The following is a 27,274-nucleotide window of genomic DNA, read 5'->3' on the forward strand; positions in this document are numbered from 1 at the left end:
TCGCACTCACACTCACACCTAGGGACAATTTAGAGTGTTCAATCAGCCTGCCATGCATATTTTTGGAATGTGGGAGGAAACCGGAGCACCCGGAGAAAACCCACGCAGGCCCGGGGAGAACATGCAACACTCCACACAGGGAGGCCGGAGCTGGAATCGAACCCGGTACCTCTGCACTGTGAAGCCGACGTGCTAACCACTGGACTACCGGGCCGCCCTCTACGATAGTTAACAGGCTGCAAAAGTGCAGATCCCGTTCCTGTGAGGTTAGTTGATCGAAAGTAGATCTTTGGTCCAAAATGTTTGGGCACCACTGAGTTAGATGATGTACAGGGCTGTGAAAGAGTGTTTGCCTCCTTCCTGATTTCTGTGTTATTTGCATATTTATCACATACAAACGTTTCAGTTCATCAATTCAATATTATCACAATGAGACTACCCAATATAAAATGCAGTTTCGAAATGCCATTTTAATTTATGAATGCACAAAAAAAAAGAATCCAAAACTACCAGCCCCTATGTGAAAAGTTAATTGCACTCACTTGTTAAATCACAAAGTGACTGTGACTATGACAGTTTTGTGAAAGCTGAGTTCAACTTCCCATGCAACACCCTAGAATAGAATCTGTCATACTAAGTGAAGTAGGCCACGATCCGAGATAATTCAAGAAGAAATTGGAAAAAAACCTATTGAAAACTATCAGTCTGGAAAAGGTTACAAAGCCATTTCCTGGTCTCTCTGACTTCAGCAAACCACTGTCGAGCCATTATCCAGAAATTGATGAAACTGGAAAAAGTGACAAACATTCCTAGGAGTGGTCGAATACGACAATGACTCCTCGAGGAGGTTACAAAAGAACCTAGAACGCCACCCAATGTATTCCAGACTTTGCTGGCCTCATTTCAGGTCACTGTTCACGACTGTACCATAATAAAGACACGAGCCAAAAATGAGAGTTCCCTGGCAAAAACCACTGCTGTCCAAAAAGAACACAAAGGCTCATCTCACATTTGCCAAAAGACATCCTGATACTCAAGACTTTTTAAAAAACATTGGGTGGACTGATAAGTCAAAAATGTAACTTTTTGGAAGATTACATCTGGGGTAAAATTGGCACAGAACATTAACCCAACAATGAAGCATGGCAGTGGCAGTGTTTTGGCCTGTGGTTGATTGCTACCTCAGGATCCAGACAACCTGCTGTGATTGATGGCACAATGAATTCTGCTGTTTACCAGAAATTTCTGTAGAAGAAGATCCGACAATCAGTTTGCGTCCTCAAACTCAAGAGCTCTTGGCTCATACTGCTGGACAACAATCCGAGACACACCAGCAAGTCCACCTCTGAATGGCTAAAAAACACAAAATTAAGGTTTCGGAGTGGCCAAGTCAAAATCTGGATTTGAATCCAATTGTGATGCTTTGGTGTGCACTTAAACAGTCAGTTCATGCTTGAAAAGCCTCCAATATTGCTCCTCTGGCCCTAATAATAATAAGTGGATAATAATACTGGAGCGCTTCTCTCTCATTAGCGCTCCAGTTAGCGTAAGGTTTTTAGCCTTCGAGAGCTAACTATGGCCATCGAGGACTATGAAGCGTCCCATGGCTGTTTTTAGTATGATAACAAGTAAGGCATTTGAGGAAACGTTCGTTTATTTGAATGTCCGTCAAGCCACAGGACGCTTCGTAGTCCTCGATGGCCATATTTAGCTCTCGAAGGCTAAAAACCTTACACTAACTGAAGAGCTAATGAAAGAGGAACGCTAATGAGAGAGAAGCGCTCCAGTTAGCGTAAGGTTTTTAGCCTTCGAGAGCTAACTATGGCCATCGAGGACTACGAAGCGTCCTGTGGGTGTTTTTAGCATGATAACAAGTAAAGCATTAGAGGAAACATTCGTTTATTTGAATGTCCGTCAAGCCATAAGCAATTTACTCTGAGCAGTTAATGGGATGCTTCGGATCTAGCTTTAGTATCTACACACGTAGACAGTGAGGTCCCTCTTGGCCAGGGGTGTCCAAACTTTTTGCCAAGGGGGCCAGATTTTATGTGGTAAAATGTCGGGGGGCCGACCTTGGCTGACATTCTTTTACATTGAACAACAATATCGTTCAACAAATTTTAGTAACCCAGTCTGTTTCACATTTCCATTTTTATTTTAATTTCAACAATCTTAAGAATTTCTTTTGGTTCATTTGAAACAGGTATATCACATGCAACTGCTTATTCACATGACTTTTTCTTAAACAGAAGTCTCCTGAGTGAAAATTGATTGATTTGAAACATAAAATGTATCACCATGACTTTTCAATAGTCACAAAACCTTTGACTCGAACAACAGGGAAATGAACAAGCAATACACATATCCACAACTGCAAGGATCATTTGAAGTATGACATATCAGTCAATATAAACACGGAGTGATGTCTTGTTAACTCGTGTGTGATGCCCTCTAGTGTCTAAATGCTATTACTCATTTAGTGAATGCTATTACTCATTTAGCCACTAGAGGGAAGCTGTACTCTATGAAACATCACTCACCAGTCTACGAGACCTCAGTCAATGCAACACGTGTTCCATTGCGCCCAACCTGCGGGCCAGACGGCACTGATTTTATGTCAGGGGCCGAGGGCCGGATGAAATTCGACCGCGGGCCGGACTTTGGACATGCCTGCTCTTGGCCAATCGGAGCCCAAGATGATGCTGGGTAAGCCAATGGCAGAGCAGCTACGAGTATGTTGAGTCCAGGAAACTCGCAGCTGTGACGGAAATAAACATTGTTCACTATGTAAACCAGTGTGGTGGTTGCTGTTGCCTTTTTTTGGAACGAAGCAGTAGAGGTCACTGTTGGGGTATTTTCGCCCATGTAGGTTTTGTTCCAGAGGAGTTTCACTGTACTTTGATTAGAATGAAAACTTATTTGAATGAACACAACATACATTATTTGAAAACAAATCGGGCAATATTTACCTGTCTGTGGACTCCACTAGGGAAAATCAGGATGCCGATCGATCTGTTTATTCTTCGGTAGTTCCTTCAAGTTTTTCCTGTGCACAGCTGTTGATATATTGCCTCTATAGTGGCACAACGCTGCAACTACAGTTAATACATCGCTGCCGCAGAGGAACATCAATCGCTCAATCAGCACAGCTGGAGCTTTACGTTGTTATTGACCAATATCAATCGGTCTGGGTGCGGCAAAAATTTAAGCAAAAAATTAGCTGGAGACGGCCGCCGCGTAATTTTGAACGCAGGAAAAACCCTGGTTTCAGTAATGAGGTGCACCCGAAGTTCCTCAGTAAAAATGTAACTAAATATCTGCAACGGTGTAGCATCTGCGGGTATATTTACCGTTGTGGGGTGCATTTGAAATAACCCTCGGGCATTTGAGTGGTAATTATATGTCCTCCATTCCATTTCAAAGTCATCAACATCCTGATTGTTTACAAACATGTCTTAACCATTCAATGGGGAAAACAAGTATTTGATATACCGCTGTTTTTAGAAGGTAGAGGTCTGTAAAATCCAGAAAATAACAGTCGATGATTTTTAAATAATTAATTTGCATTTTATTGCAGGACAAATCGACCTCAATATTTGGTACAGAAACCTTTGTTCGCAACTACAGAGATCAGGGGTTTTCTATAGTTCTTCACCAGGCTAGCACACACTGTAGCAGGGTTTTGTCCTACTCCTCCATACAGATCTTCTCCTGAGTGTTCAGGTTTCAAGACTGTCTCTGGTTAACACAGACTTTCAGCTCGCTCCAAACATTTTCTATTGGATTCAGATCTGGGGACTGGCAAGGCCACTCCAGGACCTTGAGATAATTTCTACGGAGCCACTCCTTCGTTGCCCTGGCCGTGTGTTTCGGGCCTTCGTCATGCTGGAAGACTCAGCCACAATCCATCTTCAAACTCTTACTGAGGGAATGTAATTGTTGGCCAAAATCTCACGCTACATGGCCCCATCCATTTTTGTTTTCGAGTCTGTCCCTCATAGTTGAAGAGTACCTTAGGTACAAATTACAGACCTCTACCTCCCCTGAAAGTGGGGCAACTTAAAAAATCAGCAGTGTATCAAATACTTGTTCATTCCACTGTATATCACGATTGACTGGTGCCACTGGTTCAAAGACCACAAGCGCGTCATAAAGTCGCATTGGCTCCCTGTGTGTTTTGGGATAAATTTAGTTTTTTTTTTACTGTTTTATAAAACTCTTAATGGTCCTTCTTATTTATCTGATTTGCTTTTACATTATCAACCCTTATGTAACCTGGAGTCCTCTGACACTGGCCTTTGCGCAATCCCACAAGTTAAACTCCACAGTGAGGCATTGTTCAAAGTTTACGGCACACATTTGTGGAATGGCCTGCTGGAGAACGTTGATATTTTAAAAAGAGGCTAAAAAAACCCAACTTTTTAGTTTAGCATTTAGTGATTTTTATTATTTGGTTTCTTTATTTTTATTATAATTATGGTATATATATATATATATATATATATATATATATATATATATATATATATATATATATATATATATATATAAAAATCCTCATCTCAACCCTCGCGTGGTGTCCGTCCCTCATTCAGCTCGGAGCCATGTTTAGCTCTGGTTGGGATGCTGCCCATGGGGAGGTCCTGGCTCAGCGGAAGGGGGACCCCTCCGTCTGCCTGAGTTGGGATTGCCCCTTTGGTGATTGCTACTGGCGGGGACGCCCCCATGAAAATGGCGTATCCTCACTCTTATTGCCTGCGCTCAGGCATGTTTTTTGCCATTTATTTAGAGTTAATGGTCTAATGGTGCTTATTTGGGGGGGAGATCCGATGGCTGGGTGAATGTCAAGAGGAGGGAGTGCGTGGGTGGCACGTAAGGTGGGGGCAGAGGGTCTATATTTGTTGTCAAGTTTTATAGGTTTATTTTAAACTGTACAGCACTTTGAATGTTGTATGATCAGATGCTATCCAAATAAAGTTGACTTGAGTTGAGAATTGGTAAATCAGGGACAATCTTACCTGTACATAAACAATACAATAAGCGCCCTTTGTTGGTCTTTCTTTGGTATGTTTCCTCATTTTGGTCACCTTACACTTGAATAATTTGGTCATAGTATTTTTTTCAGTAATTAATAACTGTTGATTTCTGTTTATGCAGGCTTACATAAAGCAAATAAGCAGCCAGCACCATATCTGATCCATGGTGCCAAAATCATCAACGGAGCTTTCAGAGCATGGACAAAAAAGCAGGTATGAACACAATGGGTTGGACACATGTTGTTTATCATGTTTTATTTTCTAAACATTTTAACATGTATTTTTCCTCTTTAAAGGCCCTCTTAGAACATGAAGATGAGCTTCCAGAAAACATGAAACCCTTACAGCTCATCAAAGATCTTGCCAGAGAGATTAGAATCTCAGAGGTACTTGTATTGTGTTTGGTCCAAAGATTACACAATATAATAAATTAAACACAGTGGCAGGCAGTGTCTTTTGGACCTGAGCCTTCAGTGGGTATTTCATCCCTTCACTGGCTCCCCATTCATTCTAGAGTTATTTTCAAGATCCTCCTCTTTGTTTTCAAATCTCTGAATAATCTCGCGCCACCTTACCTCTCTGAGCTCATCCGCCCCTACACACCTGTCCGGCGCCTCAGGTCTGTGGACCAGTCTTTGTTAGAAGTACCAAGAACTAAACTGAGGCTCAGAGGGGATCGAGCCTTTTCTGTTGCCGGTCCCTCTCTCTGGAATGACCTCCCACTGAACAAGCCTCCTCGCTGCCCATCTTTAAAGCCCTCCTCAAAACTCACTTGTATTCTTTGGCGTTCGACTCAGCATGACTTAGGTTTGTTCTTGATTTTACTGCTTGGTGCTTTCTACCCCCTTTATTACCGATTCGTCTTACTGTTTATTGTGTATGTTAAATCGCTCCATGTACAGCACTTTGTATGCAGCGATGGATGTTTGAAAGTGCTCTATAAATACTGTTGACTTGACTTGACCTAATCCACCTCTTAATAACATGATCACATTGTAAAGTAACATAAAATCTGGGGGGGGGGTGTATCCCTCCACAAAAAGATGACATGTGGAGTGCAAAACGATGTTTGATTTGAAAATGGAACGATTTCATTCGGTTCGATTCAGCGGGATTACAATTCGATTTGCTAAAATGCGGCTCAGTTTGACAGGCAATGACGTTTATGTTGACATTTTACATACATTGATTGAATTTGTCAGTACTGTAAATGTGCCATTACCCTCTAAAATATCTCTCTACCTATATCTCTCTCTAAGATGAAGCAATAATCGTGTCATCTTTTGATCAGTCACATTTGCAAGTAGCAATAATGCTAACGCCGTTTGGAGTAACATTACTTAAAAATTATTGTTTACATTAAAAGGTGTATTTATTATTCCTTTTTCCTATTTCTTAGTAGTTCACTGTATTATTTTATATTATTATACTTTTGTTGTACTGTTGAATAAAACTGTATGAAATGAATGAAAAAAATGTATGTTAGAAAATGTTAAATTACTTGATAATTATGTAATAATTACCAGTGCTTTAAAACTGGCAATTTCAAAGAAATGGAAATAATGGTTGCCCGTCCGCGAACAGCACATACTTGTCTCAACTGGTCCGTGACACAAAAAAGGTCGGGGACCGCTGCCTTCGAGAACCCACTGGCTTATAGAACACTCCATAGGGTAACTTCAGTATATAAACTATAACCATCCATCCATCCATCCATCATCTACCGCTTAACGGGGCCGGGTCGCGGGGGCAACAGCTTTAGCAGGGAAGCCCAGACTTCCCTCTCCCTAGCTACTTCTTCCAGCTCTCCCCGGGGGATCCCGAGTCGTTCCCAGGCCAGCTGGGTGACATAGTCTCTCCAGCGTGTCCTGGGTCTTCCTCTGGGTCTCCTCCCGGTGGGACATGACCGGAACACCTCACCGGGGAGGCGCTCAGGAGGCATCCGAATCAGATGCCCAAGCCACCTCATCTGGCTCCTCTCGATGTGGAGGAGAAGCGGCTCGACTCTGAGCCCCTCCCGGATGACTGAGCTTCTCACCTTATCTCTAAGGGAGAGCCCGGACACCCTGCGGAGAAAACTCATTTCAGCCGCTTGTATCCGGGATCTCGTTCTTTCGGTCACGACCCATAGCTCGTGACCATAGGTGAGGGTTGGGACGTAGATCGACCGGTAAATTGAGAGCTTCGCCTTTTGGCTCAGCTCCTTCTTCACCACGACAGACCGATACAACGTCCGCATCACAGCAGACGCTGCACCGATCCGCCTGTCGATCTCCCGCTCCCTCCTACCCCCACTCGTGAACAAGACCCCAAGATACTTGAACTCCTCCACTTGGGGTAAGATCTCCTCCCCGACCCGGAGGGGGCACTCCACCCTTTTCCGACTGAGGACCATGGTTTCAGATTTGGAGGTGCTGATTTTCATCCCAACCGCTTCACACTCGGCTGCGAAACGCTCCAGTGAGAGTTGGAGAGCCCCGTTTGAAGGAGCCAACAGCACCACATCATCTGCAAAAAGCAGGGATGAAATACTGAGGCCCCCAAAACGGACCCCCTCAACGCTTCGGCTGCGCCTAGAAATTCTGTCCATAAAGGTTATGAACAGAATCGGCGACAAAGGGCAGCCTTGGCGGAGTCCTACCTCCACTGGAAACGATTCCGACTTACTGCCGGCAATGCGAACCAAACTCTGACATCGGTGGTATAGTGACCGAACAGCCCGTATCAGAGGGTTCGGTACCCCATACCCACGAAGCACCCCCCACAGAACTCCCCGAGGGACACGGTCAAACGCCTTCTCCAAGTCCACAAAACACATGTAGACTGGTTGGGCGAATTCCCACTTACCCTCAAGGACCCTGCTAAGGGTGTAGAGCTGGTCCACTGTTCCACGGCCGGGACGAAAACCACACTGCTCCTCCTCAATCTGAGGCTCGACTTCCTGAGGGACCCTCCTCTCCAGCACCCCTGAATAGACCTTACCAGGGAGGCTGAGGAGTGTGATCCCTCTGTAGTTGGAACACACCCTCCGGTCCCCCTTTTTAAAAAGAGGGACTACCACCCCGGTCTGCCAATCCAGAGGCACTCTCCCTGTTGTCCACGCGATGTTGCAGAGGCGTGTCAACCAGGACAGCCCCACAACATCCAGAGCCTTGAGGAACTCCGGGCGGATCTCATCCACCCCTGGGGCCTTGCCACCGAGGAGCTTTTTAACCACATCGGTGACTTCAACCACAGAGATAGGAGAGCCCACCTCAGAGTCCCCGGGCTCTGCTTCCTCCAAGGAAGGCGTGTTGGTGGAGTTGAGGAGGTCTTCGAAGTACTCTGCCCACCGGTTCACAACGTCCCGAGTCGAAGTCAGCAGCGCCCCATCCCCACTGTACACAGTGTTAGTGGTGCACTGCTTCCCCCTCCTGAGACGTCGGATGATGGACCAGAATTTCCTCGAAGCCGTCCGGAAGTCGGCTTCCATGGCCTCACCGAACTCTTCCCACGCTCGGGTTTTTGCCTCGGCGACCACTGAAGCCGTGGCCCGCTTGGCCAATCGATACCCGTCAGCTGCCTCTGGGGTCCCACAGGCCATAAAGGCTTGATAGGACTCCTTCTTCAGCTTGACGGCATCCCTTACTGCTGGGGTCCACCAGCGAGTACGGGGGTTGCCGCCACGACAGGCACCAACCACCTTACGGCCACAACTCAGATTGGCCGCCTCAACAATAGAGGCACGGAACACGGTCCACTCGGGCTCAATGTCCCCCGCCTCCCCCGGAACATGGGAAAAGCTCTGTCGGAGGTGGGAGTTGAAACTCCTTCTGACAGGGGATTCCGCCAGACGCTCCCAACAAACCCTCACTATACGTTTGGGTCTGCCAGGACGGACCGGCATCTTCCCCCACCATCGGAGCCTACTCACCACCAGGTGGTGATCAGTTGACAGCTCCGCCCCTCTCTTCACCCGAGTGTCCAGAACATGCGGCCGCAAATCCGATGATACAACAACAAAGTCGATCATCGAACTGCGACCTAGGGTGTCCTGGTGCCAAGTGCACATATGGACACCCTTATGTTTGAACAAGGTGTTCGTTATGGACATTCCGTGACGAGCACAGAAGTCCAATAACAAAACACCACTCGGGTTCAGATCGGGGGGGCCGTTCCTCCCAATCACGCCCCTCCAGGTCTCACTGTCATTGCCCACGTGAGCATTGAAGTCCCCCAGCAGAACAAGGGAGTCCCCAGCAGGAGTACTCTCCAGCACACCCTCCAAGGACTCCAAAAAGGTTGGGTATGCTGAGCTGCTGTTTGGTGCATATGCACAAACAACAGTCAGGACCCGTCCCCCCACCCGCAGGCGGAGGGAGGCAACCCTCTCGTCTACCGGTGTGAACCCCAATGTACAGGCACTGAGCCGGGGGGCAATGAGTATGCCCACACCTGCTCTGCGCCTCTCACCGTGAGCAACTCCAGAGTGGAAGAGAGTCCAACCCCTCTCGAGAGAACTGGTACCAGAACCCAGGCTGTGTGTGGAGGCAAGTCCGACTATATCCAGTCGGAAATTCTCTGCCTCACACACCAGCTCGGGCTCCTTCCCTGCCAGAGAGGTGACATTCCATGTCCCAAGAGCTATCTTCTGCAGCCGAGGATCGGACCGCCAGGGTCCCCGCCTTTGGCTGCCGCCCAGCTCACATTGCACCCGACCCCTTTGGCCCCTCTCATGGGTGGTGAGCCCATGGGAAGGGGGACCCATGTTGCCTCTTCGGGCTGTGCCCGGCCGGGCCCCATGGGTGTAGGCCCGGCCACCAGGCGCTTGCCAACGAGCCCCACCTCCAGGCCTGGCTCCAGAGGGGGGCCCCGGTGACCCGCGTCCGGGCAAGGGAAACCTTGGTCCATATATTTTGCTCATCATAAGGGGTCTTTGAGCCGTGCTTTGTCTGGCCCCTCACCTAGAACCTGTTTGCCATGGGTGACCCTGCCAGGGGCATAAAGCCCCAGACAACTTAGCTTCTAGGATCATTGGGACACACAAACCCCTCCACCACGGTAAGGTGACGACTCACAGAGGGGATAAACTATAACTAGCTTGTTAAAACCAAACTAATCAATGGCTTTCAAATATAAATGTCCTGTTGGTTGATTTATGTAAAGATGATTCAGTCATCGCTCTCTTTCTGTCTCAAGAATGCGACTAAAGCCATGAAGAGTGAGGTGCCATTGGAGGGTCCTCCATCACCCCACTCTGATCCTGAAGATCCTGTTTCACCAGCTCAGGTTCCCTCACCGAGCTTTGAGATAGTCAGAAAGAAAGTCTACAACCCCGCCAAACCCCACAGGCCACATAATCCCCCAAAGTCGACCATGACTCCGAAATCTCCAAAATCATTCAAGGCCAAAGACGGAGTTAAGAAGAAAATTATAAATATACAAGATTCACCCCCTCCACCTAAATCCTCTAGTTTCAAAGCTCTGGAGTCCCATGCAAAGGACATCTTAAGTAAAATGGAACAGCCAAAGAAGCCAAAGGTAAGAAGATTGGCAGATTATTATGATTTTTTTTTTCAGTTTAGTACAGTTAATAACTTGTTGGTACACTTCTGTCAAAGGACAAAAAACAAGTGGTCACTGAAATAACTTTTCATTGGCAAAAAAAAAAAAAAAAAAAAAGAACATGCAAACTCCACTCAGGAAGGGCGGGGCCCGGAATCAAACCCATGACCTCAGCACTGTGAGATAAGCATGCACACCAATCGACCAGTGTGTGTGTGTGTGTGTGTGTGTGTGTGTGTGTGTGTGTGTGTGTGTGTGTGTGTGTGTGTGTGTGTGTGTGTGTGTGCGCGCGCGCCAGTGCGCATGAGCACTGGAAATCGAATATTGCACTCCAGTTCAAGTCGGGCATCGCGCTTTTGCGCGGCAAAGCATATTGCCACTCAGTCAGTCAGCTTGACTGCGGTCAGGCCAGCCTCAGTTCGAAGTCAAATCAGCCGCCACAGTGATTGGTTACGAGGGCCAACTTAAAAACAAAAGTTAGGTCAGGCATTGTTATTAGTGGATAGTATGACTTGTGTGATGGCTGGCTTTACCTGGCCAGCTTCACTTGCCTTGCTGCCGACGAACTTTATGTTAGACGTGAGAACGGTGGCCCAATGTGTACAGTAGAGCCACCGGCGATAAGGTTATATCCATGTCTCTGCGACACGGCTTCGCCCGTCCATTAAAATACATTCTGATGTACTCGTGGTCTGTGGTGGTGGGGAAAAAAAAAAAAGAGTGGATCTGTCACTGCGGACGGCTGCCCCAGAGAACTCAGCTAGTTAGCTCATTATAGGGTTTCATACTGCACATCAGAAGTGAGCAATTTGTTTTTCATATGACCACGAACCTTAATCTTAAATACCGTACTAGCCCGAATATAAGGCCCTGATTACAAGACTCAAGTTTGAAAAAAGACTTTGAACACCAAATACATTTTTATACAGAAAAAATTACAGTACATCTGAAACAAATTATTATAACAATATATTTGAGAGAAACAGCACGTTATTTTGCCTCATTCAAATCTAAAGTGCAATCACATTCGTAATTGCACTTTTGCTTCTGGTTTTTGAAATGTAAATTACATCATAACTTCTCCTCATCTGCCCGTTAACCTGGCCGATCATTGACCCACCTTTCTCCAGATTGTCACTATGTTTCTCCATTTTCTGTTATCTCTTCTATTATTTTCTTCTTTTCCTTGTTACCGCTATTTTTAATTTTATTCTTCATGGCAGAGGTTTACTTTGGCCTGGGAAGTCAAGTTCAGCATTCGCTTCAATCATATCTGGCGCCATCTAGCGTCGTAAATGTGTATAAAGTCTAGACCACGAATATAAGACGACCCCCACTTTTTCAGTCTTATTTCAATGCAAAAAACACTGTCTTATATTCGAGCCAATACGGTATTAATTTAATGTCATAAAGCAATATTGTTATTCTTTTATTGCAATACCATTGTGTAGCCCTGGTATAATTAGGGCCCGAGCAGTGAACCTTGCAAGTTGGCTATTGTTTATCTAGAAATTATTATTCTTATGATTTACTATTATTAAAGTCTCAGCAGTGACCGTAATATCCCTATTGTTTTTGTAGAAATGATTATTTTTATTATGAGGACCTGATCAATGACTGCTCTGAGGTCCCTAATGTTTTTGTAATTTTTTTCCCCCTGAAATGAGTTGTATTTTGGTGGCATGAGCATGTTAGAAATTTAGCACAGTCATTGAGCCTGATGAAAAATGTTGTATTTTAAAGTGGTCAAAAACGGTGAAAACGAAATGGCTCTGTTGTGCCACCTACTGTGAAAAAAACAATCCTGGTACATTTCACCTAGGCCTAGGGCAATTGGCAAGGCATGATTAGCACCCTGAGATGTACAAAAAAGTTCATTGCAGCGACATGCTAAAATGAACAGGAATTGAATTATGAATTTTTGAATATCACATTTTTGCCCATAGATACAGTACATAGATATTACAGGTACAGAGGGCTAAGTGGAGACTCAAAGGGCATCGAGCCTTTTCCATTGCTGGTCCATTTGGAATGACTTCCCTCTGAACGTTTGGCAATGCCCCTAGCTGCCTGTCTCTAAAACTTGTCTCAAACCTCATTTTTACTCTTTGGATTTTGACTCAGCATCAGTCTTGATTTTAGTTTTACTGTTTTTGTGCTTCTTACTGTCTTGTTGTTATGAATTTGTTTTATTGTATATTTTGCTTTTTATTGTCTTTGTCATTCATTGTTTTATTTTTTGTTGTATGAATTATTTTTAAGTGCTTTATATGTACTGTTGAGTTGATAAAAAAAACAACTAACAACACTTTTACCATATTCTACAAAAAAATATTGTAACTGCCCTTTCTTCACAGAACAATGAAGGATGTATAGTGTTTCTGAACAACTCTCGTTTACTTTTTAAATTGCTTCATATATCTACCTCAAAATATTTTATACTGATATTCTATGGCAATATTCAACGAGGAAAATATGTAAATCATGTTCAGGCTGTATTAGGCATTTTAATTTTAGTGAATATTTATGTCACTTTTAAATGTCTTCTATTACTCCACAATGACAGATCATCACTTCTTGTGCTGCAGTAAGATTTGGTCCTCCACCGCCTACGACTACACCGAATGAAATGAAAAAGATAAATACATATTATATGTCTTTTATATGTACAGTAATCCCTCATTTATCACGGTTAATGGGGACCAAAACCACCCGCAATAAATGAAAATCCGCGAAGTAGCAACCCCCCCCTTCATATAGGTCCATGTACTGTACATTATATTTATAAGGCCAAATTTAATGGTATACATGCATGTAGAAGTAAATTTTGAAGTATTTAACATGACGTAATCCTGTATACTAATAGATTTAAACATGCATAAGTTAGGTTAGTTTATGAATAACAAAATACAGTAAACATATACACCTGTACATATATTTTTTAAGTCCACAAAAAGTCTGCAAACGGTCTGCGAGAAGCTGCAAAAGTCAGCAAAGCAGCAGCGAGTCACATAGAGCAACATATAGTACTGTACTACATGTATATGAAAAAAAACCCTTTTTTTAATGAATATGTTTGAAAAAATCTGCGATGCACTGAAGCCGCGATAAACGAACCGCGAAATAGAGAGGGGTCACTGCATATTATATTAAATACATATCTAGATGTAGTATGCAAAGGTCTACTATTTCTAGCTAAGACAAGAAGCAGAATAAAACTGAAATATTTTATTTTATATATAGTGCCACACACTGTATTACACCCTGAAATATGTAATTTGTGGACAGTCCTTACTCCTCAACACAGACGGCCCAACTGGACCTACTATAAATGAATTACATGGGTCATCCTGTTCTGGAATTGCAGGGAACAATTAACTCGAAATACTATCAAGGTACAATGGTACCTCTACTTACGAAATTAATTAGTTCTGGAAGAAATTTCTTCAATCGAAAATTTTGTACGTAGAGACGCGTTTTCCATGTAAATACCCTAATCCGTTCCAAGCCCCCCAAAATTCAGACAGAAATGTTTTATAAAGCATGAAAATAAATCAAAATAGGTAACAAATACATGTTACAATTACATTATTGCACAATAAATGACAGTTGTGCGTAATGTAAAAAACAAAGAACAGAGAATTAAAATTATGGTCATTAAACTTTTCACTGCGTCCTCGTCCTTTTTGGCACTTTTTAGTTCATGTTCTCTCTCAGAAGTGGTTTTTGCCTGGTGATTTGTCAAGAACGGATCCAAGGACGTTTGCTTTTGTGGGCTTTGAAAAATCCTTCGAAAATGTCCAATGCAAACATCATGGTGAACACTTTTTCTGGGTGATTCACATTTATGTCAAACTATTGGAACACCTCATAGGCCGAGGGGTGAATGACGAGGACGCTGCATCGACACATATCTATCTACACGCATAGGGTCCCTCTCAAGGCAATGGGATGCCAGGATGATGCTTGGTAATAACCAATGGCACAGCAGTTATAAGAATGTTGCGTTCAGGAAACTCTGGGCTGCCACTAGCAGCCCATACTTTTTTTTTTTACTAGAGCTGTCAAACGATTAAAATATTTAATCTAATTAAAAATGCAACTGTCATAATTAACTCACGATTACTCACACATTTTTTATCGTTTCTGAATTTCCTTTTACATTTTTTGTCCTATTTTTCCCCATTTTAATGCTCTCATCAACTTGAAATCATGAATCAGTTTTCTATGTACCAAATGCAAATATTTACTGAAGTAACAATTTCGATTTTAAAATTTTTCACTTGGAGCAGTTGTTCACACATAATCACTTACACCAGGGGTGTCCAAACTTTTTGCCAAGGGGGCCAGATTTTATGTGGTAAAATGTCGGGGGGCCGACCTTGGCTGACATTCTTTACATTGAACAACAATATTGTTCAACAAATTTTAGTAAGCCAGTCTGTTTCACATTTCCATTTTTATTTTAATTTCAACAATCTTAAGAATTTCTTTTGGTTCATTTGAAACAGGTATGTCACATGCAACTGCTTATTCACTTGACTTTGTCTTAAACAGAAGTCTCCTGAGTGCAAATTGATTGATTTGAAACATAAAATGTATCACCATGACTTTTCAATAGTCACAAAACCTTTGACTCGAACAACAGGGAAATGAACAAGCAATACACATATCCACAACTGCAAGGATCATTTGAAATATGACATATCATCAGTCAATATAAACACGGAGTGATGTCTTGTTAACTCGAGAGTGATGCCCTCTAGTGTCTAAATGCCATTACTCATTTAGCCACTAGAGGGAAGCAGTACTCTATGAAACATCACTCACCAGTCTACGAGACCTCAGTCAATGCAACACGTGTTCCATTGCGCCCAACCTGCGGGCCAGACGGCACTGATTTTATGACATGGGCAGAGGGCCGGATGAAATTCGACCGCGGGCCGGATTTGGCCCGCGGGCCGGACTTTGGACATGCCTGACTTACACAATATTACTGTCCATCAACAACAGTGAAAAAAATATTTTGTCACACAACAGCTGCTTTAACAGCTTTTTTTTTTAATGAAATCAAAACAGAGCAATATAACATTATAAAGTGCACATCTATGGTAAACTAGTACTCAGCCTATAGTGGATTTTAACCAAGGTTGCATACTTCGTTTTTCTCAGGTTTGCTTTGAACACAGTAGTCTGTTCTGTATGTTTGTTGGAGAATAACGAGACATCGGACACCAGTGCTCGTTATGTGCCGCTGTATTCAAAACTGCCGGCCGTACAAACAAGCGCACACACTTCCCCCGTGCTGCTGGGGCAAACCATTCTGGAAGAGGGAGGGTGGGGGGGGGTTATCTCCCCCTAACACAGTCAGGCTATGTTGATTGTGTTGGTCCTTCTTGCGCGGAAGTCTCTCTATGGTTTTTGTGTAGACCTCATTTCAGATGACTACACTTGGTTCGATGACAACACTGGAGACGTTTTATTTTCGCTAGGTCACTACCACAGCAGCGCACTGTCACTGTCAGACAAACATAGAGAAGCTCCACCCGCTCTATTTACTGTATTTTCACGACTATTCGACGCATCGTACTAATGGCCGCAGTCTCATTAATGCGTGACATTTCTGTATTTTACACATACACAGGACGCATCGTACGAATAGCCGCAGTTTTACAGTGGTAAAACATACGCCAGCTTAAACATACGGCATGCATGCGCGCACTCTAATACGTTAGCTTGAAGCATACGGTAGCATGCCAAGACATACAGATAAGATAAAAACACGTTTTTAAAAAGGCAACGAAAGCAGAACTGAGTTCGGGTGTATTTTATTTAGCCATCGTACAATGTTCTCACGTTTTTCGATCAATCATCACCCAGAAATCCATCAAAGTCCTCATCCTCTGTATCAGAAGCAGAGGACTGCACATCTCAGTTGTCATTGAATGCATCACATGCTAGTGTGAGTTGCTACGCATTGCCGAGTGGAAAGAAGGAGTACATTTGAAAGTAAAGAACAGAGCGAAACATGGTGGCAGCGCGTGCGTGTGTAGAAAGAATTGAACAATTGTGCAAGTACCGTAATCCATCAAAAACGCAGCGTTCCCTCTCGTTGCTTGACTTGATTTTTCACCGCTGCTGTGAGATGGTCACGCATGCCAAAAGCATAACCGGTGGCTTTAAGTTTTAACTGAGCTTCGTAGGCATGTCTCTTTGTCGAATTTATTTTCAGGGGTTCTTAGAAACCAAAACCGGAGTTGTTTTGCAACAATGCACATTGCCACACGCTATACAAGTGTTGGTACTGGCTTGAGGCGTCCACTTACACGCCCACCCTTCACCATTGGCCGACTAGCTTGTCTGTCCTCTCTCTCCTTCTCTCTCTCTCTCCCTCTCCATATATGTATATATACACGCCCACCCTTCCCTGATTGGCCGACTTCTTTCACAGTCACTTCCGCCTTTTCTCTATATAAACAGCGTGTCGGCTGTCAGTCAGATTTTGGAACTCAGCGCATATAAAGGACGCTCTGCACCATAAGGCGTCCTGTCCATTTTGGAGAAAATGTAAGACTTTTAATGGCGCCTTATAGTCGTGAAAATACGGTATGTGGACACGGAACGCTGTAACCTTCCACACAAAATAGTTCCAAACAAGTAACAATCGCGTCAGTGGCATACATCGTATACCTGTATGATACACAGAGAGAGAAGAACAGATAACTTTGGTCTTGTCAGTGGAGCAATCTGGCAACTTTTTAAAAGTAAACTTTCCATTCATAAACTCTTTAAGTATTCGTTTTCGGTGTCTCACGCTGCCGTGGCTGGCAAAACAGACATGTGCGTGGACTTCTGCAGCGCGCTTGTTGTTTTGTTTCTGGTGTATTTATAGAGCAACGTAACATCCGCCTTTGACGTGTGCCGCGTTAATCTCGCAAGAAAAAATTTAATCCCGTTAAAATTCATTTTAATTAATGCCAATAAAAATGCGCTAAACTGACAGCTCGAATTTTTACCTTTCGTATCTTAAATTTTTTTGTAACAAGAGGCAATATTTTCCTGTTGAGGCATTTTGTAAGAGGTCTTCATCAGTAGAAGTACCACGGTATTCTTTTTGAGTTCAAGTGTGCTTCCCAGTACAGAAACCTTGGTCTCAGCTGCAGGTCATTGGCCAACAGCAAAAACAACACATCAAATGTTACTCAATAATCATCAGGACAAAATATTGGATTATTCTGAAGTGGTCTTCTTGATGTAAATGCTATTGAACATCTGTGGAAGGAACTATTCAGCCTGGCGAAGGCACCTTTCAAACCCAAGAAGCTGGCATTTGGCTCATGATGAGTGGACTGAAATGCCTACCGTCAGATGGTGACGGGATGGAGTCTCGAGATATACTAAAACAAGTTTTATTGCTATGATCCCCTTGAAAAGATTGTGCAACAAAAATCTTAAGGGTTTCATTAGTTTTCTCAAGGCCACTTTCCATAGTTTGGTTTTACAGGGTTTCATTAGTTTTCTCAAGGCCACTTTCCATAGTTTGGTTTTACAATAATTATGTTGGCCACTCAAAAGCATTGCCTGATTTTCATTAGTTTATTCTCTTTACATGTTTTTCTCATATTGTACTTTTGTCAGTTATTTCAGTGATCATTGTGTATTTTTGATCAGTGTATGTCCCCCTGACTCCATTACAAAATCTGTATGAAATAATTGTGCTTTAACAAAAATAGCAATGTTCAGCAAAAGAGATTTTATTACATAGCAAGTAATACCTTCATTTTTTTCCAGGGTGTGAAGAATATTGTGACAATTTTAGAAAAGGAAACGAAGCAAAATAATGTCCAAAAGTTTGAAATTAGGGATCAGAATAAAACCAAGACCGAAGCAAAATGGAAATACAAGGTGAGACCCCTTCTTTTTTTTTGTCAGAATAAAGGTGTCACTGTGGCAGTACCTCAAATATACATCTACAGTACCCAATAAACAGGGTATTTGCGACCCAATTCGTACCGTTTGTAGGTAAATACACATCCAATTCTAATGAAGTTGAGACGTTGTGTTAAACATAAATAAAAACAGAATACTTTCATCCCTCCATCCATCCATGTTTTGATCCATTTATCCTCTTTCACAAGGATTAAGGAGCATGCTGGAGCCTATCTCAGCCGTCTTCAGACAGTAGGCGCAGGACACACACGGTGACTTTGGTTATTTTCAATTCAGCACCATCTGTAGTAAGCGGGGTAGAGTCAACCTCCAATTTAGGCCAATTCTTCTGAGGTTTCCTGAAAAAGGCAGGGCCTGTGAACTACCTGTAGCCAAGGAAGGTTGTCTCCAGCAACTTTTGATGTACGTGTCTCCACTGCGTAACCTGGGTTGCTTTTCTGACCCTCCTTACTTGGTTTGCGACGAATGTTTTGTATTTTTGATGTATTTCAGAACAGACGTGATATCTGTCCGGAGAACATTACTTTCAAGTTGTATCTTAAGTTTTATGTGGTCAAAATCTTCATTGCCAGTACAGAGGCAGTTAGTTCCATTCTCGGGATGGTCATCTAATTTATTGGATACATGCGAGTTATGAAGTTGGTGTGGATATCATTCTAATCATTGGTTACTTGTATGTCACTCACTGTTCCATAACCTTTTTCCGAGGCATCAAAAAAAGTGGTGTAGTTGGGCTGAGGAAATTGCTTCAAAGGTTCGTGGCTTTATGAAGTGGTCTATATTCAATCCCAGAAGTCCTGTTCCCAAGATAGCAACTCGTCATACCATCCATAATCTTTCTTGCAACACTCCTGTAGGAAATGTTTGCCAGTAGACACAAAAGAGACGACAAATCCCAGTGGATCATACACAAACTCAGTAGTTCACAGTATGCCTCTTCTTGTACATGGTTGCTTCCTCAACAAAACCATTGAACTCCTCAGACACTCTCCAATGTTTCAGTGTCCAGATCCAGGTACTTTGGCACCTTGTCCCAGTCCTCGCTTGAGATGTAAGTCAGCACAGCTTTGCTGTTGCTCATCCACTATGTTAGCTTGGCTCAGGCTTCTTTGACATCATTGGTTGGAGTAATGGCATATCTCTCTGTTGGAACTGACTTTTAAACAGTCATAAACATAGAGGTTGTTCTGCATGGTCTCAAAGTTCTCAGTTGAGAAGTTGCCTTGAATGTCTTTGGCTGTTTGTTTGAGGATATAACTTGAGATAAGATGATGCACCAAAATGATGGACAGTCATCCGGTAATCCTTCAACTTTTGGCTGACATCTTTTGCCAAAAGAGAATCGTAGATAGTCCACATCTGATGACTTTGACTCTGTGAAACATACTCTCAATGTCAGCTGTGAAAGCTACTGGTTCCAAACGAAAGCGAAGAACACCAAAGAGTTAGTCAGATTTGGACCTTGGATGAGTTGGATGAAACACCTTGAAAGGATCCTGAACCTTCAAATGCTATATGTAACGTTCCTTCCCTGGGGTATTAGATTCCATGGTGGGATATGTACCCCACTTTTTCCATGGCTGGGATGACGTTCTGTTGTGGGACTGACTCTGCATATCCTTTTTCAATCGTGGAATTGATTAATGCACGGTAATTTGGGGTTATTGTTGAACCCCCTATTCAAAGATTTGGCACGCTGTTCTACCATTTCCCTATCATCTGGCACCTTACAATGGTCCAATTTGAATGCATGTGGCAGATCATAGTATCCATCCTTTAACTCAGTGGTCCCCAACCTGTTTTGCCTCACAGAACATTTAATGTCAGACAATATTTTCAGGGACCAGCCTCTAAGGCCCGATAAATACGTAAAAAAATATGATATGACCTGAATAAAAACTGTGGTATTTTCGAAACAATAATAAACACGAATCATGACACGAGGAACGTCCTATCTGGCCGCAACACTCTCTGGTCACTATATGGAACGTTTAAATGTGCCTTCAAAATAAGATATGCTGCAAATAAAAAGTGCATGAAAAATACGATTCACCATCGCCACATATTATGCAGAGTGGGCTTGGTGCGTGGGAATCTCCCGTTGAGATAAATCCGCATTTTAAGTACTGTCTATTAAATGCAGCCTTCTTTTTCTTGGAAGTCATAGGCTCCTCTTCTGTCTCCTGGCTGGGCCTTTTCCCCGTCCCGAAGAAACTTTCAAAGACGTTTGTTTTTTTACTCATTTTGCTTGCTCCCGGATTTCATTTTAGCGGTAAGCTATCACGTGACCAAGACGTGCGCCTTCACCTGCCTCAAGAGTGACATATTGTCGACGGATGTAACAGAGAATCCGTTAATTTTTAAAAATAAAACATCTTTCAGATTCCGAAATGAATACAACGGAAGGAATGTAAGTTATTTATTCTTTTTGTCTGGCCCGGCACCAAATGACCGGTCCGTGGACCGGGTGTTGGTGACCACTGCTTTAGCTTAACTAAGCTATTCATCATATCCATGAAGGGTTTGTCCTCAATTAACATTTCACTTTTCTTCATAATTTTAGGGAAGTAATGTGTATATTGCTGAAGAGCAGGTGGTCCATTGTTGACACAGTACTGATATGTGATTGACAAACAGCCAAGATGCAGATTATCAGTCGTCAGAAATACAGTCATCATGAAGCAGGCCATTCACCACCCATCCTAATAAGGTTCACTACCTTGGCTGTTAAGAACCATCCTATCCCCCATAAGCTTGGGTGCATTGTTTGCAGTTAGGTGTACAATTTCCACATGTATTTGTGACAGTTGAATCTCCTTTAAATATGGCCACTTCTTGATGTACCTTTGTATGGTGGATGTGCGACTTTCTGATTGGTTGTACGCTTCAAGCAGTTGAACAAAGTCGTTTTCCACACGGAGACAACTACGCATGAGTTCCTGTTGCTGTCCAGTGGTGAACTGTTCTAAGTAAAATAATCGATCATGGAAATTATTTGTAAGATCCTACCTACCTATCGGACTATTGGGAAAGTCTTGTCTGGCTCTCCGTTCAAAGGGTTAAAACGATTTGGGTGGTTCTTTTTGTGACCAACAGGTGGCACTTTAGGGCTCCTCCTGCAGTGGTAAATGGTGCACCTGTTGGTAATTGTGTTGGGATTGGATCATTGTGTGTCTGTGTGCCCCTGTCATGTTTTGTTTTTGTCATAGTTTGTTTGTTACTTTGGTTTCTTATGTTTTTCAGGAGTTTGTTCGAGTATTTTTTTTCCAATGTACTCCTGTTTGTATTTTTGTTAAATACATCTTGGTCAGTGCACCCTGCTCCTACCTGCTTCCCTGCTTTTTGGAGACCTCTACTCTACCACCTCGCAAAACGTGACAGAATGATGCAAACAAACCTGGACCCCGCAGTACCAGAGGCATGGTCCCACTGCCACCCGTCCATGTTACGGCAGTCAAGTACTGCAGCTGCCACACCCGACTCCAGTGGCGCAAGTTATGCGGCTGCCACTCCCGAATCTGGCGGCGCAAGTGTTGTGGCTGCCACCCCCGACTCCGGCGGCGCAAGTGATGCGGCTGGCACCGCTGACTCCGGCGGCACACGTGTTGCGGCTGCCACCCCCGACTCCGGCGGCTCAAGTGATGCGGCTGGCACCCCTGACTCCGGCGGCGCACGTGTTGCGGCTGCCACCCCCGATTCCGGCGGCGCAAGTATTGCGGCTGTCACCCCCGACTCCAGCGGCGCAAGTGTTGCGGCCATGCTCTGTCCCTGTTTTCAGCGGCACAAGTGTTGCGGCAACCCTCTGTCCCTTTTTCTGGTAACGCAAGTGTTGCGGCCGCCATCTGTCCCTGTTTCCAGTGGCGCAAGTGTTGCGGCCGCCTCTCGTTCCTGTTTCCAGCGGTGCTAATGTTGCGACTGCCTCCCATTCTTGTTTTCCGCGTCGCAAGTGTTGTGGCCGTCCTCTGTTCTGGCTTCTGGTGGCCAGAGGTCACCAACAATGGTGATCAAGGGCAACAGGTAGCCCCCCAAGCACCACATCAATAGCTCGCTGTTCCAAAAATAGCTCACCAGTGCTGGGAAATTGTGATTTTTTTCTCGGAATATTGTATAAGTGATGATTTGAAAATGTGAATACTGACAGATTTCTAAAAAATATCGTGGTGCAAATTGGTTCTGTTTCCTAATTATTGTGAGGAATTATTAACATGATCAGTGTCTTCACGTAATTGAATTTCATTCATTGACAACAATAATAAGAACAAAAAATACCATGTGATTCAAGGCAAGTTGAGCAAATTTTCAAAAGTGTGTATCATACTGGTAGTCTGATACACTTATCAGTAGCCAAGAAGTAACATTCAGCTTCAAAAAGTTTGGTCACCCTTGAACTGAGCTCCAATATATATTTCTCACGCTTTCATGTTGAAATCCTCCTGTGTGGTGCTGAGAGGCCCCACATAATATATCAAGAGAAGACTTGGGGTGCGTTCGGAAATGCTAGTCTGCTACACTCCAACTGTTCGGTAACTTGACCCATTGTCAGAATGCACCTTGAATTTTACTGAGAGCAAGTTTGTTTGGTTAGCATGAGCATATATATTGTTTATGATTATACTAGTGCAGAGTGTTATACCGGAGACAAATTCCTTGTGTGTTCTACATACTTGGCCAATAAAGCTGATTCAGATTCAGATTCTGATATATGGGCATAGTGGTCGACTGGTTAGCATGTCTGCCTCATAGCGCAGAGGCCCGAGTTCGATTGTGGAGTTTGCATGTTGTTGGGAGAAAACCCAAGTGTATGCTTGGGTTTTGGTAGCTAAATGGAACACTCTAAATTGTCCCTAAGTGCGACTGTGAGTACAAATGGTTGTTCGTCTCTGTGTGTCCTGCGAATAGCTGAGTTCACGGTGTATGCCACCTACTGCCCAAGGACAGCTGAGATGGGCTCCAGCATGCCCGTGACCCTAGTGAGGATAAGCTGATTAGAAAATGGATGGAATGGATGGAATGTTTTTTGGATAAAAAACGAGCTCTTATTTTTTTTAATAGTTACGCCATTACTTCTTCATCTTACATGCCTCTATAGATAGTCATTCAATGCTTGAAAGCTTCAGGAATGAGTGATTGGTTGATCAGAATGCAGTCATTAAACGACAGTGTTTATATCATCGAAGTTAAGCATATTATTAGTTTAGAGACGCAATATGTCATGAAAGCAGGCTCAGCGTCCGCTACACTCTGCACGACACATTAACATTCTATAACTCGGTGGTGGCCTCGGCCATCCATTATGGCATTGTCTGCTGGTCAGGCAGCATCTCAGCCCGGGACAGAAAGAGACTGGAGTGACTGGTCAGGAAGGCAAGTTCTGTCCTGGGTTGCTCCCTTGACACTCTGGAGGAGGTGGGCAACAGAAGGATGCTAACTAAGCTAAAAGCTATGATGGCCAGTCCCTCCCACCCCCTCCAGCCCGCCCTGACAGCACTTGGTAGCTCCTTCAGCCAGAGACTGTTACACCCGCGCTGCAAGAACGAGAGATACCGACGCTCGTTCCTACCGACTGCTGTCAGGCTGATGAATAAAAAATAACAATCATAATATTAATAATAATTAAATGATGTGAAGGAAAATTGTAAATAGTACTGCGATTTATCTATTTGTGTTCATATTGTATTTAATTGAAAGATGTTTGTTGTTTTTTTTTCTCTGTCTCCTTTCTTCTTTCTACATACATTCTTGCTGCTGGAGGCTGTAAATTTCCCCAGTGTGGGACGAATAAAGGATAGCTTATCTTAATGAAATGAGTGACTGACATTATGATGCGGCAACACAGTGGTTTATGGATGCAATAATCGTGCGCCATAACAAATCAATTTAATGATTTATCCACACTTTGACATATAGATTTTTGTCGCGATTATCTGAATGAATGAATGTTGCAGCCCTAATTTCTCACATAGCAAATTATTTTGTATTTTCCTGTCAATGTAAATGTTTATGTGTTTATGTAACATCATTTCTTTTTTATTTTTCCCCCACAGAATAGTAAACCAGACTCCCTGCTAAAAATGGAAGAGGACTGCAAATATGACAGGACATCAGTTTTAGGCAATAAAGTCAGTTTTACACTGGCCCACAAGAAAATCCTGGGGTATGTACTGAATGGCCGTGTTTGCCATTTAACATTTAGAGATGAGTCCCACCCAAGTTGAAAATGAATAATAACAATCATAAATCCATAGTAATGAGAACGGTAGCAATACATTTTCAAAACTAAAGCTGCGAGCAGCTGGAAAGGGACCTCACAAGCATGGCCACGGCAGGGGACTGGAAAATTGAGGTACTGGCTCATTGAAGATCAGGCTGGTTTGTTGAAATGTTTGAAGAGTGTTACTGAGGAATATAGTTTGAAAATGGGACAATGAACCGAAATTCAACATACGGAAGTTATTCCCAGCCCTTATTTGTGTGGAAAGCATTATGATTTTTTTTTGCACGTTGATTGCAGTATTTTATTAATTGAATGGCTTTGAATAACTTAATTTGAAACATGTTTCGATGAAACCCTCCAAATTTGAAGTCGATGGGATCAAATATCTGGGAGGGGTTTCTTAAAAAGGCAAAAAAAATAGGCAAAAATTTCAAAGTAAGTTAAAAATGATGGACTTCTATTTGTGTTTTAGGGCAGTATTTCCCAACCAGGGGTACATGAGAAGATTTATTATTTTCAAGATCAATAATCTGTGACACCATCACACCAAAATCACAACAGCTCAGATGACTTATGAAAAGAAAGTTAAACTGCTAAAGTAGGTCTGAATCAGTGGCGATAACTCTACAATGCCATTTTGAATTTACTTGAAACATTTTGTTCAAATCATGCATAAAATGCATGAAACTTGGCATTCACAAAAGGCCTAGCAAGAGTACCAATATTTTATGAGTTTAATGTGTAATCCCCCCGCTCCCAGCAAAAAAAGTCCATGAGACATAAATTTGGTGACATATAAAAATATATAACAGTCCAATCGCTGATGATGTAGTGGTGCACTCGCTTGACTTGTGTGCAGGCAGCGTGGGATCGGTTCTCACTCAGTGGCAGCGTGGATGTGGGTGTGAATGGTCATTTGTCTCTATATGTGCTCTGAGACTGACTGGTGACCAATTCAGGGTGTAGTCCGCCTTTCACACGTAATTATCAGGGATGGGCTCCAGCAACTCCTCGCAACCCTCTTTGGAATAAGCGGTGTGTGTAATGCTTTAATATTCACCCTCGTGCCAGGTTTTTTCTTGCTCGCAATGTGGTCTATATTAACCTGTTGAGTGACCATCAATGCTTGCTACTTTGAAAAGTGCATGTGGATCATTTTGAGTGCACTGCATTTTTCCTTTTGGACATTCGATCATTCTACAAAATGATGTAACCCCTTAATAGTGCACTATTTAGGGGATATTGTCCACAGTCAGACACAGCCTGTGATGTGTGTGTAGCTATTGATGATGTCGAGTGAAAATGGCTTTATTGTTTTAGATCAGGCCATCACATTTTAAAAGTTCACTCTTATTCTATGGGTCAGAGTGACTAATAGAGCCAATAAAGTTCTCCATCAAGTATCATATTTGTATAGCCCTTGTTCACAAAAAATCTGAAAGAGCTTCACAAACCCACAGTTAACAAATATTAACCATATTGACCAGGCTGAAATTGATGCCGTGTGATGGGTCTATTCAATGTTAACTAGGACAAGAGAATCTAATGTAGGTGAAATATGTCACAACAAAGTGTCAAGTGCTGTCCTGAGCGTTCCCTGCAAAAAAAAAAAAAACACATTTTAAAAAGCCTCAGCCACCCAGCAGGGCCAAGCATGTTGCTGGGCCCTACCAGGGACTGTTGAATAGTTGGTGACCATCTGGAATCTTGCTGTTGTCACCAGTGACAGTGGGGTAACAACAACATGCTGGTCTTTTCTGGGTGGCTGTCACTGTGTTGGTACAGCAGATTGCGCAGTGACATAAGGTTTGGTTTTTGGCTGTTTTTGTTGTGCTTTTGCGACTGGTCTTGCTAAAGCATACTGCTATTGTACTGCTAGTAAGCTGGTGATGCCAGCAAGACCAGCCAAAAACACAACACAACCATGCTTGTCTAAGCTAATTATGATTATTATTATTATTATTTTTGCAGGGTTATTATTTATAGAGGAAACCAAGTGTAGGTAGATGATTCCATGAGGAGGCAAGTAGACAGCTACATGTGGCCAAAAGTAGCCAGTTAACTCCAAGCAGTGGGCAGTCCTTTTTACTGCCATTAGCATTTAAGTGGTGGCTCATATGGTGCAAGGTTCCCGAGACAACCACAGGACAGTAATCTGAATCAGCGAAAAACATTTCCTCCCTTGAGGACACGTGAGAAAGTGGTGTTGAAGTCAAGGAAGACTTGTCAGTGCTAATGGGCTGAATCTTTAATAGAAGTAAAAATGAATAAATAAGTCATGAGCAGTGACAACAGTGTGCATTGGCATTCATGTTTAGAGAAATGAAGTTAACATCATGATAAAAGCAGGTAACTATCAACACACCAATATTTGAAGAGCTCTTTCACTCAACAATATCAATTCATTTTGACCAATGGCAAAATTGCATGGCAAGATGGATCTTTCTTTAATTTTGGCTTTGATTTTGGATATGAGAGTAGGCCCAAGTGACTTGCTAAGATGCTCTTCTTTATCCTGTTGTTTCCTATC

The 27,274-nt window shown here is 43.0% G+C and overlaps 1 protein-coding gene across 2 annotated transcripts in view; it reads left to right on the forward strand.

Moving 5' to 3' along the window:
• The window catches only part of phf2 (PHD finger protein 2), a 90,978-nt gene that overhangs the window by 32,484 nt on the left and 31,220 nt on the right, over nucleotides 1-27,274 (forward strand). The window contains exons 10-14 of one of the 2 annotated variants that reach the window (XM_052075066.1): nucleotides 5,158-5,249; nucleotides 5,333-5,422; nucleotides 10,215-10,556; nucleotides 18,372-18,485; nucleotides 24,575-24,684. In XM_052075066.1, the coding sequence (XP_051931026.1) occupies nucleotides 5,158-5,249; nucleotides 5,333-5,422; nucleotides 10,215-10,556; nucleotides 18,372-18,485; nucleotides 24,575-24,684 (748 nt within the window). The remainder of the gene's footprint in view (nucleotides 1-5,157; nucleotides 5,250-5,332; nucleotides 5,423-10,214; nucleotides 10,557-18,371; nucleotides 18,486-24,574; nucleotides 24,685-27,274) is intronic. The other variant, XM_052075067.1, reaches the window with a different exon arrangement.

Source organism: Hippocampus zosterae, chromosome 9 (genome assembly GCF_025434085.1).
Source record: "Hippocampus zosterae strain Florida chromosome 9, ASM2543408v3, whole genome shotgun sequence".
Lineage (NCBI taxonomy): Eukaryota > Metazoa > Chordata > Actinopteri > Syngnathiformes > Syngnathidae > Hippocampus > Hippocampus zosterae.